At 55.9% G+C, this 19,119-nt stretch overlaps 4 protein-coding genes across 4 annotated transcripts in view; 2 read left to right on the forward strand and 2 right to left on the reverse strand.

Annotated features, from left to right (window-relative positions):
- Window positions 1-454: 454 nt before the first annotated feature.
- Window positions 455-4,940, forward strand: VOLCADRAFT_92254 (uncharacterized protein; the record flags this gene model as incomplete). The annotated part of the gene is made up of 5 exons (XM_002951628.1): window positions 455-925; window positions 1,245-1,997; window positions 2,727-2,850; window positions 3,556-4,109; window positions 4,719-4,940. The coding sequence occupies 5 exons, from the start codon at window positions 455-457 to the stop codon at window positions 4,938-4,940; spliced, it is 2,124 nt and encodes a 707-aa protein (XP_002951674.1).
- A 7,762-nt stretch (window positions 4,941-12,702) lies between these two features.
- VOLCADRAFT_92255 (uncharacterized protein) lies at window positions 12,703-13,700 on the reverse strand (the record flags this gene model as incomplete). Its single annotated transcript, XM_002951725.1, has 2 exons — window positions 12,703-13,115; window positions 13,556-13,700. The coding sequence occupies 2 exons, from the start codon at window positions 13,698-13,700 to the stop codon at window positions 12,703-12,705; spliced, it is 558 nt and encodes a 185-aa protein (XP_002951771.1).
- A 2,886-nt stretch (window positions 13,701-16,586) lies between these two features.
- VOLCADRAFT_92256 (uncharacterized protein) lies at window positions 16,587-18,122 on the forward strand (the record flags this gene model as incomplete). The annotated part of the gene is made up of 6 exons (XM_002951629.1): window positions 16,587-16,603; window positions 17,170-17,202; window positions 17,465-17,527; window positions 17,732-17,863; window positions 17,954-18,030; window positions 18,082-18,122. 6 exons carry the CDS (start codon window positions 16,587-16,589, stop codon window positions 18,120-18,122), a joined length of 363 nt encoding a protein of 120 aa, XP_002951675.1.
- A 556-nt stretch (window positions 18,123-18,678) lies between these two features.
- The window catches only part of VOLCADRAFT_92257 (uncharacterized protein), a gene marked incomplete at both ends in the record, with an annotated part of 7,010 nt that continues 6,569 nt past the window's right edge, over window positions 18,679-19,119 (reverse strand). Inside the window, 2 exons of the mRNA XM_002951726.1 lie at window positions 18,679-18,690; window positions 18,851-18,952. Coding sequence (XP_002951772.1) covers window positions 18,679-18,690; window positions 18,851-18,952 — 114 coding nt within the window. The remainder of the gene's footprint in view (window positions 18,691-18,850; window positions 18,953-19,119) is intronic.

Genomic DNA, 19,119 nt, shown 5'->3' on the forward strand with positions numbered 1-19,119 from the left:
GAAAAACATATGTCATCGAAAGCCCATAGTATCAAGAGGAATTCTCTGTACCTGCATGCTTCGACGTAGCGGGCAGGTCCATGCACGACAACGGTCAGACAAGCGGACAGGAAACATTTTTCCGAACATCGCGTAATCTGAACGGCCACGCAGATTTAGAAACTCTCGAAGGGTATATGAATCCTGGGCTCAAGATTATGTGTACCCTCTGTCACGATTTGTTCCCCAGGCGTTGGTGAGAAGAATTATGCATCGTGGATTACACCTACTGCACAGAGGTTTCTTGCACGCTCAAATCAAAATCTTCTTATCCATGTTATATGTGTGCATAGGAAACACCTCCTCCCATTTGCTTTCTTTAGTCAGAGCGGGGATAGAATCCTTAACTAGGCCAACTTAAACGACTGCGAATAGTTATCTGCACGTGCAAGTTTTTCTTGCTGGTCCTTTCAAAATGCCAAGGCCACGCTCGCAGCGGAATCAACCAGCACTAGCTGCAGCGGGCGCGGCAGCCGACGGAGAGCGGCTTGCTAATGCGCCCGCAACCTCAGCCCCAGACGATCAGGCTCAACTGCGGCGTATTCGTGATCCTGCCCAGGAGCAGATCATTCGCAGCCTGCCTAACACTTTGTCCCGAGAGTTGAAGCTTGCCGCACTTGGGTGGCGGGGAGGATGCTTTTGCTGCCCAGCTAATATCAGCTTTGCACAATGCATGTCGGGGCTTTGGCAAGCGGCGCGCAAGCCTGCGCAATCTGCGGAAGCTCTGGTGCATTGGGGCCTCAATGCTTCGAAGTTTTTGTTCGAGGCTGGACCAAAGAGCTCCTTTGGGCGCAAGCTGCTGCTTCAGGCTGGTTTCGCAAGCCTGGTACCGCAGCTGTTGCCGCTAACCGATGAAGTGCCGCAGAGCATCGCGCTTACTCCTCAGGTCAGCAAGCTCTCCCTGACACCCTGAGGCGCAGCTATGAGGGAAGGCATAATCCTCATGAGGACCCGAGATGGAACCCCATGGGAACCCTCTGCCGCTCCCGCTTGCGCTGCCTTTTGCGCCTATTTTCAAAATAGATATTCTCCGTCACCATTCTAACTTAAAGCCCCCTTTAGCTTCGCACCCACCATCCCCATCTGCACGGGGCACCATTTCCAAATTCTTACAGCCACCTCCACGCAACCCCTAGTAGTCGCCTCCCTCTACGTTCTGGACTTCCCCCTCCCCACCATCTTCCCCTCCTTTCCTGCACACGCAGGTCTTCTTCGTGCAGATCTTTTCCACCGGCGGCCGCCAGCTGCCCCTCAGCACCACTCCCCAGCTGGTAGTGCTGGGCTTGCTGGCCCTTACAACCCTCTCAACAGCCAATCTCAGAACCGCTCTCCTAATGCCTGGCCCTGGCCCTGGCCCCAGCGCCCCCAACTCTTCAGGTTCAGCTGTTGCCGCCTCCCTAAGCAACAACCAGAAAAGTTCGGGCCGGCCGGCGGCGCCTTGGGCCGCAGGGGGGAGTCAGCTGCTGGCGGCGCTGCTGCGTGCCCTAGCAGCCAGCTCCGACGACCGGCTGCGTTCCCTGACCTTCCAGACCTTGACAGAGTGGCTTAACATCTGCGAGGGCGGTCCGCGGGTAGAGGAAGGGGACGATGAGGAGGAGGAGGAAGGGGAGGGGGAAGAAACTGAGGCGGCGGCGGCGGCTTCGCCGCCGCTTCAGGAAGCATTAATCGACGCGCTGCTGGACGCTGGGCTGGCGTCTGGCGTGGTCCACGTGCTGGAAAGCAGCTCCAATGCGGCTGTACTGAGAGACGCGTGCGCGTTTCTGTTGGCGCTGCTGTCGGGTGGGTCGGGTGGTGGCGCGGCGTCAGCGCGGAGCCAGGCGGCGGGCGGGCACGGAAGCGGGACAGCAGGTGGTCATCACGGGCCGATGCGAGCGGCGGGTATGACAGCAATGGAGCTGCCGTCCGGGGTCCGTCTGGAGGGCAGGGCCAAGTGCAGAGCCAGGACGGAGCTGCTTAAGGTATGTGAGGGTGGGGGTGGGGGTGGGGGGCGCAAGCAACCTACTACCCCGGCGGCAGGAAAAAAAGGGGGGAAGACGAACCACGTGAACGAGTGAAGCAGATGAGACGCGCCAAGGATAGACGGATACGCCAGAAGTATGTAAAACGTACCTATAACCAGTCGCAATCAGTCGCGAAATTAGGGGGAAAGGAGGAGTTTGATATATGCAAGACGCACACAATTAAGATCAACTTTGGGCCGGCATCCGACGGGCGTTCGTGATGGAGGAATGTACACTTTAGTGACATCAACGGTAAGTTTAAACTCATTGACAATCTACCTATTACAGGAGCTGCCGGGGCACTCATGCGTGTGTATGTGTGTATGTATGTGTGTGTGTTGTTTCGTACGTTGGGGAGGGCAGCGGGCTGACGGCGGCGGGGAATTGGGGGGTTTAACGCCGCGATGGAAAAAGGATTTTGAGTATTGCGGGCGGGTGGGCGGGTGGGTAGGCACACCTGATACTCCGGGTGTTTGCTACCGCATACGGTGGACTTGGGGTTTTTGTGGGGTCGGTCAAGCTGTCAAGTATGTGAGGCCGAGTACCTGTTGGTCTGAAACACGTCCCCCCACATTGCCCGCGTCATCATCATCATCATCATCATCATCAACTCCATCCACATCCACGCACAGTCCACCACTTTCCCCACACCAGCCCCACGCCCCACTCGCTGTTGCCACTGCGCAGGCCGGTCTGGTCCCCGCACTGCTCAGCGCCCTGTCCCGACGGCCCTCCCAGCTGCGGTACTGGCTGGCCATCAACATGGGGGTGTCGGGGTCCAGACTTCTGGAGATGCAGTGGCTGATGCTAGGTAGGTGCGCGTGTGCGGGGCTTTGGGGGGGAAGGTATGGGGGGGAAAGACGAACCACGTTTAACGAGTGAAGCGGATGCCAAGGATAGACTGATGCAGTTATGGAGGGATACTGGGGGGGGTGTTGGGGTTGGCAGGGGGAAGAAGAGAAGGCGGCACACGGGTCGGGTGGGGGGGGGAGAGAAGGGAAAAAGGGTATGGAGGGTTAAGTGCATACATATGCGATAGTGGAAAGCGATAAAGAGGGAGATGGATGCCTTGGTCGGATGGTAGGGCTGGTCTGGCTGGGGAAGGGTCGGGTTATACATCCTTTTTAGGGTTTTATGCGGGGAAGGGTCACCCCACTCGCGCCTTTTATTTGGCGGAAGCGGTTGGGAAAGGATCTGTGTGCTGTGCTGTGCCCCCCGAATGCAAGTATGCGCACGGATTTCTGGGGCCGGAGAGGGATGCGATGCCTGCTGCGGGGTTTGGATGAATGTGGATGGTAATGGGAAGGTTTGCTTTTTCGCTATGATGATGTTTTTTCTACTTGGGCTTGATTGCCTTTGTCGGGTAACAGCTCTCCCAGCTTGGGCCGTCGTGCGTTGAATCTTGCGGCACCTCTAGGCTGGCGCTGGCTGATCCTTTGGGACATGGCTCACTTGTCCGTTACCCCGTCATCACTTCGTTGGATTTAAGCCAGCTGTGGTTGCTAATACCGTGCAGTGGTGGCGAGGATGAGCGTACTGCCGCCGCCGTCACATCCACCACGGCAGCCGCAGGCATCACCAGCCCTGGACGCGGCGTTGTCGCTGTCGGCGGCAGCCGACGGCGGCGGCGGCGGCGGGGGCACCACCGTGACTGCGGCCGAGCCGTCGGCGGAAGCGAACGGCGGCACTGGCAGTGCAAGGAGTAATCAGCAGCGCCGTGGCGCAAGGACCAGCGGCTCGGGTCTTGCCGCGGCGGTGGCGCCTCCATCCCCTCCGGAGGCGGATTGCGAGGACGAGGAGGGGGAGCGGTTGCGGTTAGGTGCCTCGGAGCTGCTGCTCCAGAGTCCGATACTCAGCCCCTGGTGGCTGGGAGGGAAAGGCAGTGGACCACCATCACCATCCCAGCCGGCAACATTAACAGAGGCGCCAACAGAGGCAATGGCTGCAACCTCATGTGTAGAAGTGGACGCGGGTGCTGGTGTGCGGACGGGGACGGAGATGGAGGGACGTCGAGGGCCGGCAGGAGCAGCAGCGGGGTCCATGGAAGGTTTGGACGGAGGCGAGCAGGGGGTGAGTGAGGCAGGTAGCGGCAGATGTGGAGCTGACGATGAAGCGGCAGCGGCAGCACCGGTGGAGGCTAAGGCGGTGGCTGAGTCGGATGTTGAGTCGCCGGCAGCAGCAGCAGCAGCAGCAACGGCGGCGCTGTCCACGGATGCTAAGGCTGTCAAATTGGTGAGCTGTGGGATGCGACCGGCGGTATTCCCGCTTCTTATGCCCGCATGCTGTCAGTGCTATTTATTCATCATGCCTCCAACTATTATTTATCAATAGTTGCCTGCTCCGGGGCGATATCTAAAGATATGTTAACTGTAAATAGCTATGGAGTTGGTGCCGCGGGTTACTAAAGCCCTTTCCTATACGCTTCACCCGAACCACCCTCCACTGTCTCGCCCTGTTCACCGCTTCCCACGTAATTAAAGAATACCTCTTTTCTGTTACATCTTATCCTCCTATACAATACTACCCCTCCATCCACCCTCTCCTACTGCACTCTCCTCCTCCTCCTGCTGCTGCCGCTGCTGTTGGTCTTCCGGTGCCGGAGGGGGTTCCCACCTCCGCCAACCGCTGACGGCCACTCCACTGTGCACTGCACTCTCGCCCTCTGTGCCCCCTGTGCAGCTCTCCCGCGTCATCGCGGCTGCCACCCTTCGCAACTGTGTACTGCCCGATGGCGCGCCCCTGGAGCTCCTGGCCCCCCGGGAGCGCAACGCCACACCCGACTGGCGCGCCCTGCAAAGGGACCGCATCCGGAAAGCGGCGGAGGCGACACGAGCGGCCCAGGCACTGGCCAGCGCCAACGCAGCCGTGGATGTGCTGAGCAAGGCCGTGGCGGCGTTGTGAAGGGACGGTGTGGTGGAAACTGCTGTTTGGTCGGTTTGGTTTGGTGGACTGGTGTTTTGCCTGGCTGGCTGAGTTGACAGGCAGGCGCAGTGGTTGTGGCACATACCGACAAGATGGCACTGAGCAGCCTTCAACTAATAAAAAAGATGATTTTTTGGTATGAATTAATAAAATCAAGGTTTTGGATCTGGTACCAGGAATTGTTTTGAACTCTGAAGGGATTGTTTCCTTGCTGGCGATGCTGGTGTGTGTGCTGCTGCCGCTTCTGTTGGGATAACTGGCGACTGAAGAAAAATGTTCTCAGCGAGGTGAGATGAGCGAGAGGACTGGATGTGGGGTTCTGGGATGTGCCCGGTTTGGGCTCTGGGATGGTTTTCCGCCCTGGGATGGTGATCGTCGGGATATGTAGTGTTTTTTCCTCCTGACGGTAATGGGAGTGGGGTAGTGGTGGGGTGGAGTAGTGGTGGGGAGGGGTAGGGTGGAGTAGTGGTGGGGAGGGGTAGGGTGGAATAGTGGTGGGGAGGGGTAGGGTGGAATAGTGGTGGGGAGGGGTAGGGTGGGGTGGGGTGGGTGCTGATCTGGCTGGTGCAGGAAGAGGCGCGGATGTGTGCAGGCAGTATGCTGTGATCTGGTGGGGGGGGGAGCGGAGGGGAGGGTGCAGCAGCAGCAGGTACTGCCCTCGGAGGTGGTCTGCAGACGCATGCGGCGGCGGGAAACCGAGCGAGAGTGCGTCGATCCACGCCCTGCCGGTACACAAGAGCTGATGTAGAAGTCCAGTGTTGCAACTAACTAACTGACAGCCCGACAGGCAACCGTTCAGAACCTGGCATAGAAGTTCAAATTGCATCCCACCTGTCACGTCTAAGTTTCAAATCATTGTATTTACGGCTGCAATCTCGGTAGTCGAGTGTAAAACTTAAAGCACTAAGATTTACAGGAAGTATAAAGGTTAAAGGTTTGAATCACGTTATATACATCTCTCTAAGCTTCATTGAAAAGTTTCGGTAAACTTGATCTCCCCGTAGCTCAAATTCTCCCTTTTCCATCTACCTGACCACATCCCCATCGCTCTCCTTTCCGTGCCCTACCATGTATGGCACCTAGCAAAGACTCGTTAAAATTATTCTGACACCGATATCCTGAAGGATCTGGTGCGACGGCATGTGCGCTTAAAAACGGTTCCGGGGCATCGGGGAATTCGTGTGCTCAGCAGCCTACATGTTAGTAGCTGTCGTACTGTACGACCCAAAACGTCAATATGCATACACACTAAACGCGCTTCCAGCATCTCGAGAGGCTTTGTCGGCGGCCAGTTACCACATGTACGCATGTTAAGTAACTTTGAAGCGTCTTTGCGTAAATTCGATTCCTGGTGGGTTTGCCACAACTGCAGGCCAGGCCTGTGCCCCATCTTGCGCATGACGTTGAGTAAAAGTACGGGAAGGACCAATATCACAACCAATTGCGGTTCCCACGCCTTTTCCGTTCACCGGCCAGGGCATCTTTCTCGTTCTCGTCAGGGTTTGAGGGTTGGGCATATTGGGGGATGGGCGCCGCTGGTGCGTGCTCGAGGGTTACATGCGCTTGCCCTACGATGAGAACATATGTGGAGAGAGGTGATTTGACAATGACGTTTGTGTAAGGATGCTAGGCACCGTGCGGTTACTAAGGACTAAGATCAAGGGGTCATGCAGGATTCAAAACACATATACAAAAGGGTTGCGCCACCGGGGAGTCGAACCCCGCTCTTTTGCTTGGAAGGCAAATATCCTACCGATGGACTAGTGGCGCACATGGCAATCTCACACTAATTAAGTAATAATACGTGTTTACGTACAATCACGTACAGACAAACCTGAGCGTTATAAGTAACGGCTCAAAAGAAAGAAAGTGGTGGATATCGTTTGAATGCGCGGCATTTAGCATGTAGGGATTCTGACGTTCGTAGCCTACACGCTCATGTACCAACGAATGTGGGCTACTGAACTATACAATCCGTAATCCAGAGTTCTGTATGTTTGGGTTTTGATCTACAAGGCCAACACTGTGGTGGCCCACGCAGTTCACACTCCGGAGCGTCATGGTCTGCTGTCTCGAGCCCCATGCTCCGTGGTGTTGAGCCCCGGGATAGCCGTAGGGCTGCTGAGCCGTACAGTGGGACAGGTTCCGCCGCCGAGCAGGGCAGTCCTGAAATGCGTAGCTCTCAAAAACATAGAATTAAAACATAGAAAGCTGACGCTCTAATATGAAGCAAGCCGATTTCCCAAGGAGATGAAACATACGACTAGATCAAGGAAAAAAGACTCGGCCAGCGTTTAAGCAGTGTGTCTTTGAAGTCATTTTCGATCTGGAGTCGGTCGCTCTTGGAACGGCCCCAGGACGTGCCGAGGTGTGCACTACACGCACAATTACCAACGAGTTGCACCGATCAGTGAAGATCTGGAACAAATGACGCGGTGCCAGTCGTGTGCACGCCACGCTGCCGAACCCCATGGTCTGTGCTTATATGACCCATTGTGGGTTACTGATAGACAAGCTGGGTTACCATTAGAAGGCAGGTAACAACCAAGTAAACAGTACATTACTACGTGGCTGGGGCCTGCCTGATACTCCAAAGATACGTCTAAAGCACCACTGGTGGGGAGATATCTATAGCTAGCTGCTGATTAACCCAGGGAAGCCCCCCCTTATTGTTCACTCAGTCCTAACATGGACACCAGGACCTGTGCATGCAGATCCCACAAGAGAAACATCAAGCGAAGCATATGCCATAATCAGCCGGCCGCTCAATACTACTGTGTGGGGTGGGGGCAGGTCGGAGGTTGATGGCCACATTACGTAGCATCCAACTCCAGTAATGGATGCGATGATCTTGCTTTTGCAGCCCAAGTTTGTTGGAGGCTCTGTTGAGCTTATTAGGACACTCTCATTTAATCTGTTTAGCAAAATACACACTCACCTGTCCAGGCAGGCTAGTTGAGTAGGCAGGCGAAAGACGCTACACAAATACCAATTGCATGCCAGCAAGGAAAATGTCACAAATCTTGTGTGTCCCTACCCGGATTCGAGCCGGGGTCTTCACGGCCACAACGTGATGTACTAACCACTATACGATAGGGACGAGCAACTGAAGGACTTGTACAACAGATTAACATGCTGTAATAAGAAGCTACCTTTTATTTATGCATCCATGAATATGGAACCTTCACTACCCGGAGAACTAGTTTTGGATGTTGGGGTTTGGTGACGTACTTTGGTGGCGTCCACGTCAGAACACAAATTGTGTGCTGGATCTTAACATATTGGGTCCTAGTGCAGGGCCGTCAGCAGCAGAGGGTGATTTATGAGGGCCCCAGGGAGAACTTACAATTAATCAGCGGCAGAGGAACAGGATGAAGGATGCTGTGAAGCAGAAGGGCGCCAACTATGGAGAACCATACATATTACGTTTTCACCCCTGCAACAGTCCCCCACCACTTCTACATTAAACCTGCCAGTGTTCCGTCAGGGTATTTTTGAATTTTGAACATGTATGTGGCTTAACATGTAGAGCTCGAGCACATGCACCGCCACCTCCTGTAGGCTGCTGCTGCTGCTGCTGCTGTAAGGAGCTCACTGACATATCTCATTACCTGAAGGAAAGGACGTCAACAGGGACTCCGTCACCGAATTCCTTTCTTGGGTCTCACATATCTTCAGTAATTGCGATACACAAAGTGATAGATTGATCATCCTCAGGCTGTCTGATGTAATAATACCCTAGTTTTACCATTCCAATACCGCAGATAACATCATGAATTACTTTTTCACCTTACCTAGGGTTTTGCTTATGCATGGTTTGTATAATTCATTACATGCACAGCCGTGTCTCAGTGGCCTTCGAGCCTACCAGGGATCCTGTGGGAATCACACACATCACACTCCCAAGATCCGCGCTCCACACTGCTGAGCTCCATGCTCCGCGTTCCTGAGACACTTATAGGTTGATGGTGTTGATCCAGTCCATAAGTATCTCGATGATGACGTCAGGCGGGGGAGCCACCTGTTTGACGGGCTGGGGAAGGTGCAGGTGGTTGGCGTGAATACGGTCCTTAATGTGCTGCAGGCAGGCATTGAGCGGTGTGTTGGTATCAGCATTGGTGAGGAGGGTGATGATGTGGTTGTGGGTGAGGAGGCGGTGTAGAGGTTCGTTTGCGGCAGGATGAGTAGGGGATCGGTGGGCGGGGTGAGGATGGCCGAGGACGGCTGATGAAGCGGTCGTTAAAGAAGTAGTGCCGGTTCTCGAGGGATGTTGCGGCGATGCCGCCGTCAGCAGGGCAAAGGAGTCTGGCTGTGCATATACTGTGGTGGGCAGGAGCGAGTTAAGCTGATGGAGATGGGTGGCGAGTAGTTAAACGAGCACAAGGCTGTGTGCTGTGCAGCCGTCGGTTGATAGCAGCACGCCAGCTTCTATGATGGCACTGTGGGCAGGTGGTATGGGCAGGTATGGGCAGGGAGCGGCGGGGTGCATTGCAGCCAATGGGCGCCGGTACACCACCTTGGCACCCCGCGGGACGCCCGCTGTAGGCTGTATGTCTGGCACAGAAGCGGCACGTGGGGGATGTGTGAAACAGGGGGGTATATCTTTACCCGTGGCAGCTATCCTGCGAAACCCTGCCTTCCCCGGTATTTCGGAGCACCCTCATCCAGTCACCCTAGTCAACTTCTCGGTGGATCGCTCAGGTTCCGCACCCACCACAAGCATCCAACGGAATCTGCCGGGTCGACAGAGGCCCAACTCCATTCCTGGTCGACTCGAAGGTTAACTATATCCCAGATCACCGCCGTCCAACGGTAGGGGCGCATAAAACTTCCTCCACCGGATAGATTTCCGACCCTGTGAAGTCTCGATCCTGGGATCTCAAGGGGGCAATGGTCGCGCGTTACCGGTAGTGCCTAACCCTATGGGGGAGGTAATGTCATGGAACCCACTGCACCTGCCACCGGCTGTGGATGTAGCTGCAAGGGGCGCACAGCCACATAGGCATCTCACTGCGGACGAACTTCTCCAGTTCCTCTGCACAAATGCCACCTCCCGCTCCAACCCGCTGGCCTCCAGAAGCACTGTATTAGCAATGTTGTTGCATGGCACACCGAAATGCTGTCGTATCACATCGAGCAGACACAGCCGCCGGGTGTCTGCCGCAGCTAACGGCCAGTCGTTAGGGTTGTAGCACCCACACCGTTGCCGTACATCTTGCATGCGCTGCTGTGCAGGCTCCCTCGCCTGTTGCTGCTGAGCCGGTGTCTGCTCGCGACACAAGGCCTCCATACGCTGCCGAGTAGCCTCTTTCAATGCCACCTCGTCCTAGCTTCTGACGGCTGCTGTGGTATACCAGCGAACCGCCCGAGTCCATGCAATTAGCCACTGCGTGCATGAGTTGAAGGGCCTCCGGTCACACCATGGGGACCCCCCACACGTTGCACACGTGTCGGCGACCTTCTGTCGGGCGCTGGCCCGAACCAGCATCATCGTCTTCTCCTGGGCTTGCATACGCGCATCCAAGGAAATCTGAGTGCTACCGCCGCCGCCAAGGCCGCGAATGCCTGCCTCGCCTGCCTGTACTGCCGCGCTGTCAAATCGGCTCCTGAGCGATTATATTCAAGAGTTGCTGTGCTAGGAAGCGGCTGTAGTATGGCAGTGCCATATGACACTTCAACGTCGCGACAGGCAGCAGATGTAAGCTGCAAGGAAGAAGCCATCCCAAAGACTAGTGACCCAACGGAGTGGAGCCGAGATGAGCATGGTGAAGCTGCACATGAACACGGCGTACATGTGTGTGGCGTCATCTTCCGTTTGCCCTGCCGAAAACGAGCTTACTCGCATGGAATTTGAACAGGCGACTCTAACAGAATTTACAGTTGGCTCAATGTTGTGCATGAAGTGAACAGACAAACGAAGGAACAAAAGAATGCACGCCCTAACGGGGTTCTCCCTTCTACCCCTTAGACACAACGGAGCAAGAAGAAGTTAGAAACACGTCAGTGTTTCAGTATGAGGAAGTAAGACGGTAGGAAACACGTCAGTGTTTCTAACTTCATCTTCCACTTACTTTCTTAGGGAATAGCTACACCGCCCATACCTCCGTTGAGGATATGCATCTTTCTAGGCACTTTGGGAATCCCAACCGCCAGGCTCGCCATTCACCTTTTCCGTTCACCGGCCAGGGCTTGTTCCTTAGTACGGTTTGAGGATTGGACATAGTTTGGGATCGGTACCGCGCTAAATAACGGTGTGTATTACCCGGAGGTCCTTGCGCCGATGGACTCATGGACGCATGGACTCCCCAGCTGGGGAGCTTGGTGGAAGTGCAATCAATAGCAACGGCCGTTGCGTCTCTGTTTGATGGCAGCGAGGGCACTGCTCACCCAGCCGTACACACCACGCATCCCGGTGCTACGCTATCACAACCCAGTGCCGTGTGGATTTGTGCTTTAGGGCTGCAGGTGGTGTAGGATTTACTTCGTTCCCCGCCGTGTGTGCTGTGCGTTGCATGTGCAAGATTTTGAGAATCAAGAAAAATACTCGTCAAATCGTCGTACGCGAAATACACTGCCCTTCTAATTTCCTGGAAGCCTTGAGCTGAAAGCGGCTGCTGCCCTTGTTTTGTTTTCTGTGAAGGTGTCTGGACGGCAGAGCTTTGCACGTAGCACGCCGATTGGTCGTATCGCGGTATGAGCCCATGACTCCACCACCTGCCGATGCCTCCAACATATTGCAGCGATGGCCCTGCTATTGACGAGGATCATCCACGACGGCCGCGCTTGGTAACTGCTCGATGCTGGGGGAACCCCTTCGTCTCCCCGGAGGGGGACACGCGGTCCCTTGGCCCCAAGGAGAAGAAGAAGACCTCCCCCTTAATTTTGATGCACGAGGTGGTGACTTTTACATATCGAACACATCGGGGTGCGGTATCCAGGAGGATCGGCTTCTAGATAGACTTCTACGTACTCCTTGCCATCCTGGAAGACGAGTTCGCAAATGGACCTTGAAAGATAACAGTTACATGAGCTGCAGTCCTGAGCCAAGGTTCTTGACACAAGTTCTGCAATAAAAAACCTACAACCTGCAGCCTCTGTCCAGATAGCCTCTGTCGCGCACTCACGCATCGCCCGCCCCTTCGATGTTTATTCCGCCCGCTCCGCATCCTGCATCGTCGCATGGCTGAGCTTGGGTAATCGGTCGTTAGGCGATGATCCGTAATGAATACTGGTGAACACTGGCGGGGCCAGCAGTCACTCATATGACGTACAAGCAACTATTAACAACCACGTGGCAAAACGTCACCATCCAGGTCCCCAGGTAAAACGGCGGCACCCTACGACCGGTGAGGCAAAGATCGGCAGGGCCGGCCAAACCTGACCTCTGCTGGTGACTTCAACACCGGTTTTTGGGTCGCATATTGTGGCTTCTTAGCTCCTGGGCCTCCACCTAGCTCGTATGGGCACTCGTCACGCCTCTCTTGAGCAAGACAGCCGAGGTGCAACACGCACTCACATCTACATTCATGACCGCAAGTGACGAGGAGCTGTACATTCGAGGCCATCTATGTACATGCTTGCTATGTACATGTTCTATGTACTGCATCTGTACTGCGTATGTACTGCGCAGGATGAGGTCCTGCTGACGGAGTCACTAAAAGTGTAAGTCGGTGCCAATACTTAATAAACCGACCAACCGACCGACTGACCGACTACGACGTAACCATGAACAATTTCATCATCACGGGCAATAGATTGGTTTCGCATTGACACCACCGGACTTTCCGGCGATGCGGCAGCGGGGATCGTTGATATCATTGGGTGGCGGCCTCTTCACTGGTGGCGGCGGCGGCGGCTTCTTCACCGGCGGCGGCGGCGGCGGCTTCTTCACTGGCGGCGGCGGCGGCGGCTTCTTCACTGGCGGCGGCGGCGGGGGCTTCTTCACCGGCGGCGGGAAATCCTCGGGGAAGTCGTCGGGGCAGGGTCTCAAGGGGAGCACTGTGTCCGCAGGTAGCTGAGCTAGCCGACGAAGCGGAATGCAGGGGTAGGGCCAGAGGGCTGCTGTGGCGGCCTCCGCGGCGGCCCTCCTAGAGAGCCCCACATCCGCCGCCTGATCGGTGCCCTCCGCGGCATCCTTCATGTCCAGGTCGGCTCCTGCAGCAGTGCGAACAACGCGCGGGGTGAGCGGGGTCCCGGCGACCCCAGCAAAGCAGAAGGGCGGAGGTAGATGCTGGGGAAGTGCAGGAGCATAAAGGGCAGTGAGACGTCAGCTGGATCATCCAAGGTGTGCGAGTGTACTGTACGGTAGTAGAGCAATCTTAGTAAGGTATAATAAACCAGCATTATAATAAACCGCCTCCCCTGTTATCGTGGCTTCCTGGCAGGTGGGCATGAAGGTGGTTGAGCGGCCAATCACCCGCCCAGCGCCTATACCTTACTGGTGACAGCCGTGCGGGAATTGGGTCTACATAGGACTCCGCTGCCACGAAGCAAGGTAACCATACAGACATGTAGACATACATCTAGGCGTACAGGCATCTTGCTCACCCACAGCTGGCCGGCTGGTCGGTCAGCTTCCTGTAATTTTTGCCTACCTGCTTCACTCCCGTCTGTCAGGGCCGTCGTCTCCGCCCTGAGCGCTCCCAGCCCTCGGAGCTTGGTGGCAGTGCCCGTCCGCGCCAGCAGCAGCCCGGGGGCCACCACGAGGACGAGAAGAAGCAGTGATGACAGCGTCTTCATCGCGCGCTGTGGATATGGATATGGATTTGTAATGGTGGATTCTTCACAAGGCTGACAGGCAAGTAGGCGGCAGGTAAGAGCAGGTACGATGACTAAGCAGGTCTTAGCAACGACAGCGGTCGGAGAGAAGACTTTTCCGAGCTTGATTACGACTGATTCATCGCGATTTTTACAATTAATGCTGATTTTGCGATGGAAATTATGTAGGACCATCATGTCGCATCGAAGTGAAGCAAACGTACGATCCACAAGCAAGGCACCAACCTAGCTGCATTGTACGATAGTTATTTATGATTAGAGCTTACCTTACTGTTTGAAATTTGCCGATGGCCGATAACAGGACAGTTTGCGATGACCGTCGTGTTACACTTTGGCGCAGCTACGAGCGATGATAACAATTCAGATGCGTTGAGGTTGAGAGTATAAGCTTTAGTTGGCTGAGATGATGCTGATGGAGATAAAGGACCTTTTTTATATACACTGGTTGCGGCTGCTTGTGTACTGCATGCATTTCTCCTTGCTTCCTTGCTACATACCTACAGCACTGAGCTTGTCGTAAGCTTCACAAAGTTCCAGGTGGAAGCTTCTATTCACCTTAGTACAGCGATGGTTGTCGTAACTTAGGGTGTCTAACGGCCTGCGAAGCTTCATCTCAACCGCTTGACGAGTCACCCCAATTCTGTCAGAAGAGATGATACCTTGTTAGGACTGTTTACCGCTAGGCTTCTCGCTGTGACTAAAACAGTAGCAACAGCAGCAGCAACTATAGATACTGCTTTCCGGGCGAAAAGAAGGCGCCGAATGATGATCGGCGCGTTGCAAGCACTTACAAGCTTTACTTCACATGTAACCCCAAAAAAGGAAGACTGTCAATTGGGATGACCACTCAACTGACCGACGTGCTTGCCCTTACGTAGCTCAGAAGCGGGCGCTATGCTATGCTTCACCTGCCTTGACTGTACGATACCGAATTACGTACCTGCTGCCGCTCCAAAGAATTGCAATTTCAAGGCTAATTCACACTCCACAAAATCGTTCGGTTCCCAATCGACAAGGCGCCCTAACAACGCCGCTTCAGTGTTTGCTATTGGAAGCGACGGCCTGCCGCTAGCTATGGATAGATGGCACGTATTCGGCCCCGAAAAAACCTGTGCTGAAGCACGCGCCGCATGAAATGTTTTTCTACATCTGTACAGATGTATTTCAGGCACAGATGTATTTCGCAACGCAGCCTGGAAGCAAAATGGCGGTATTTTACGTTTCTTGCCATTTGGTCAATTATCTGTTAGCCATTACCTATGCAAACCCGTGCACGGCTCAGGGCTCTCGGAAATTTTGCCCTCTACTCTGTTGACCTAAGGTAGCAGCTCATGAACATATCACCTCGAGCAGGTTAACAACTACCTGCGCTCGTACCTGCTACTATCTGGCTCGTGTATGGGTGTACTCGTTACACCTCTCTGGGTAACGCAAGGGGAACGTAACGCACTAACATCCCGTTGGGGTATACGGTTAGGTGCCCCTGGCCAGCGTCAGGCCCGGATCGATATGTTACAGAGACACACACACGCATACATGCGGACTCTCAGACCATCTGTGGCTGTGCAATATCGGCACGTCACAAAGAGGCCCCCCCCAAGGGATGACACCATCTCTGTGGGCGCAGCAAGCTCATCTACCTTAACTACAAACGTGTCCCTTACAAGGCAGGCCCCCAGTCGGTGGGCCTTACGAGCTCATCGAGTCCGCCCATGATGCTCCTGAAGTCCGACGCCCCGGAAAGTGGAGTTGACGGGGACACAATGCACCGGACCTCGAAGCGGTCAAGAACCCCCTGGTGTATGGCGGTTATCGGTTATAGGGCCCCCAGCCAGCGGCCACCCGCACGTGGTGATCCCTCTGCAGACCCATACACCACACCCATACACCTTATGCGCAGCACGCATGTAATACATCCAGGCACATGCACACACACACACACACTCCCGCACAAAAATATACAAGAACTTCGGGCTTTGTTTTTTACCTTAATATCTAACCGAGGTAAAACCCTCCTAACACACCGATATAAACGTCGTCATATGCTAAGGTCAAATCATCGGGACTGTTTCAGCCTATTTATACCCTCGACTGCCCTCCCTGCCTCCCCCGCCAGCGCCACTTCCCCGACAACCCACACATACATACATACGGGCGACATAAGCACTTGCAACAAACTGTATGCGAGAGCCTGGAACCCTACCGCCCCGTTCTTTCCTCCTGGTTATTTACGAACGCCCGGTTAGGAAGCCCGCTGGCAGGCTGCCCGCTGTGGCAAGCACGCCCAGCAGGCTGCCTAGCAACCGGGCAACTAGCAACCTAGGCGGGTAAACAGACTGGCGCTACCGGCTGAATGGCAATCTCACCAATTACTATGCGTGCAGCAGCCGCCCGGCTTCCCAGCTAAGAACACAATTCGCTGCTGTAGCACTGCTCTCCATCCCCATCCCCACCACTGGGACTGCACAACAAGCCGCGGTCCTAGCCCGCCAAACCCTGTGCAAACACGTTAGTAGACAGCTAGTCACTGCGTTTGTATGTATCTTTGCAGTCTCCATCCATAACGCCTTCACTATATTATATACCCACATACCCTATTTACCCCAGGGACGCCCCCGACGCCCATTTGGACTCCCTTTTGGGGCTTCATCCCCTAACGGCGGGTAACAAAGGGGGATGACCAGGCATGTGTCATACGTGTGTGTGTTCAGGGATAGCTGGGCGGCCCCGTGCACAGTGTGCAACCCGCGCGGTGGTGGTAGCGGCGGCGCTGGTGTTGTCAGCTTCCCAACGCTCCCCACACCACCACCCCGCTGCACAACCCGCCGGGCTGCGTTAACCAAAACCATGGCCACTAAAGAGCAGTTAGTTAGTTAGTTCGTTGAGAGCCGCCAAAGCCGGGAGAGCCCTCAACAGAAGGGAGCTGTGCCTAAAAGGTTTATATTGTAGCCAACCACCACACCTATGCATAACCGATATTGTTCGGGCACATCGGGCACAACGCCCGATGTGGTGGCGGCAAACAGACGGTTATTGTTCTCCTACTCCTTTGTAGTTTGCGCACGGGCCCAGTATAGAATAGTGCAGAACAGTGTAGCAGCAGCAGCAGCAGCGGCAGCAGTCCCAATTCGCACATATGGTGTACAGCCACAGAGACACATGCACACACATACACATACACACACATTCACATACCCATGTCCGTGAGCTTGGGAGGCCAGGTTGTACGCGCGTTGGAAAAAAAGTTTACCCCGCGGGAAGGCACCGTCGCATTCGTCCATCTTTCCCCACCGGTTGTTTCAGCATCCTCACATCCTTTTCCACACTCCCCCCAGAAGCCCATACGCACGTTCATACCACAACACCCCCTCCCCATCGTGGTTCGTCTTTCCCCATCACCCCTCCACCTTCCCATGCTTCCCCAATCAAGTCCATTAGTGCACATGGAGGTCTGCGGGTGCCGGTACGAGAGTGCAGTACACGTGCGCCACCGTACGTACCGAGGACGAGCGAGCGGAAGAAGGGGAAAGCGGGGAAGGGAGGGGAGGCCGAGGAGGACTAGCTCGGGGCGGTACGCGCGTCCACCGCCCAAACCTTAAGAGCTTGTGCGCACTTTGGGTTTCATGCTGCGGAGCCCTCCCCGCCCCCATCTCCGATACCCCCGCCCAGGTGCTCCAGCTACCTCCCCAACCCCTCCCTTACCCCTCACATACCCTGTACCGCAGCCGCCTGCCCTCGGCCACCCGTTACGACCCCAGGCCCGTCAGCTCCTGCCGTACTATTCAACGGTATGTACGACTGCAAGTCCACAGTGCCGCCCCCACCCCCTCCACCTCCTGGCCTCCCACCCAGGCCAAACCCCCGCAGCAACCCACGCCCCCCTCTCCCGCCCACACCAACAGCCCTATGATGCTGATGCTGATCACCCCCACCCGCCCCACCTCCCCACACACCGCTGCTGCTGCTGCTGCTCCCCCCTGCACCGCCTGCAGAGCCCCGTCGCCCACCCCGCCGGAGTTCCCCCTCGCTCCCAAGCAAACCCACACGCGCCTCCGCGTGAAGCTCCCCGCACGTCCTCCCACCCGCCGCATCCTCTGCCGCCGAAATCATGGACGCAACGACAGGTCCCCGGATCGAATCCCAGCCATGTCGCCCATCGGACCGCAAGTCCATGCCGTCCTGACCCGACCCTGACCCCGGCCCTGATCCCTCAGGATAAATTTCACCAGCGCTACCCAAGCCAAGGCCTCCGGCGCCGCAGGCGGCGGCGGCGCTGCCTATTATGCCGCTGGTGCCGCCGCCGCCGCCGCCGCGGCCCCCGCCGCCCCCCCCGCACTCGCAGCACCTCTTCCACACGGCGGTAACGACCCGTGGTTCCAATGACACCCCAATGAAGCCGCAGATGATCAGCAGGCTGCCAATGATGAACTGGGCCAGACTCCCCTAAAGGGCACCGAAGAGGAGGAGGAACAGGAGGAGGAGGAGGAGGAGAAGGACGAGGAGGAGGAGGATGAAAGAGGAGAGACAAGGTATGCCCTCAGCATGGGGGAAGTGGAGGCATCGCCACCATCGCACCAAGCCACGGAAGCAGGTGTAGAGAGGCGTGTGGCCCAGGGCACTTGAGGAAAACACCCAAAAAACCCTTCTCCCTCCTTCCCCCCCCCCCACACACATGCACATGCACATGCACATCCGCAGCAAGGATTATTTTATTATTTTGTGTCGTAGGTAAAGTTGTCACTTCCTCCATGTAATCAATCCAGTTAGTCACAAAGCCAACATGCAGTGCATAATCCACGTCACGCTCATCCGCCAGTTGCGCAGTCAGTTGCCAGCGGCCCCAGCGAACTCCGACATGCAAAGGTGGTGAGCTCCCGGGGGCCTCCTTCAATCGCCCCCCCCCTCCCCCCCCCCTACACACACACAACATAACCCTCCCCTAGCTTGCTAGCTGGGCGACGGCGGCCACGTCTCATGGAGCACAATGTCCTTCACTGCGAGTTGTCCCTACCTGAACCAACCACGGAAGTGTAGCTAAGCCCCCTCCTCCCCTTCCTTTCCCCCTCCCCCCCCGGCCTCCCCCCACCCCCCATAGATCCCGACGGACCCACCGGAGATTCGCTCCAGCTGAGTCGGCTGCCGTTGATGAGCGCGTCAATAACCCCGGCGGCCGGGATCTGCATCGCCAGACCGCAGCTGGTAGCGGTCGGGCCCTGGGCGGGAGAGGAATGAAGGGTGCGGGGGGCCGTGTAAGGAGGAGAGAGAGAGAGGGAGGGAGACCCAGAAGGTAGGGGGGGATGGGAAACAGGAAGCTAGTAGGAGCCCGCAAGCCACACACATACACATACACACACACACGCCAGCGTAACATAAATTGGCG

Source organism: Volvox carteri, assembly GCF_000143455.1.
Source record: "Volvox carteri f. nagariensis unplaced genomic scaffold VOLCAscaffold_25, whole genome shotgun sequence".
NCBI classification, from domain to species: Eukaryota; Viridiplantae; Chlorophyta; class Chlorophyceae; order Chlamydomonadales; family Volvocaceae; genus Volvox; species Volvox carteri.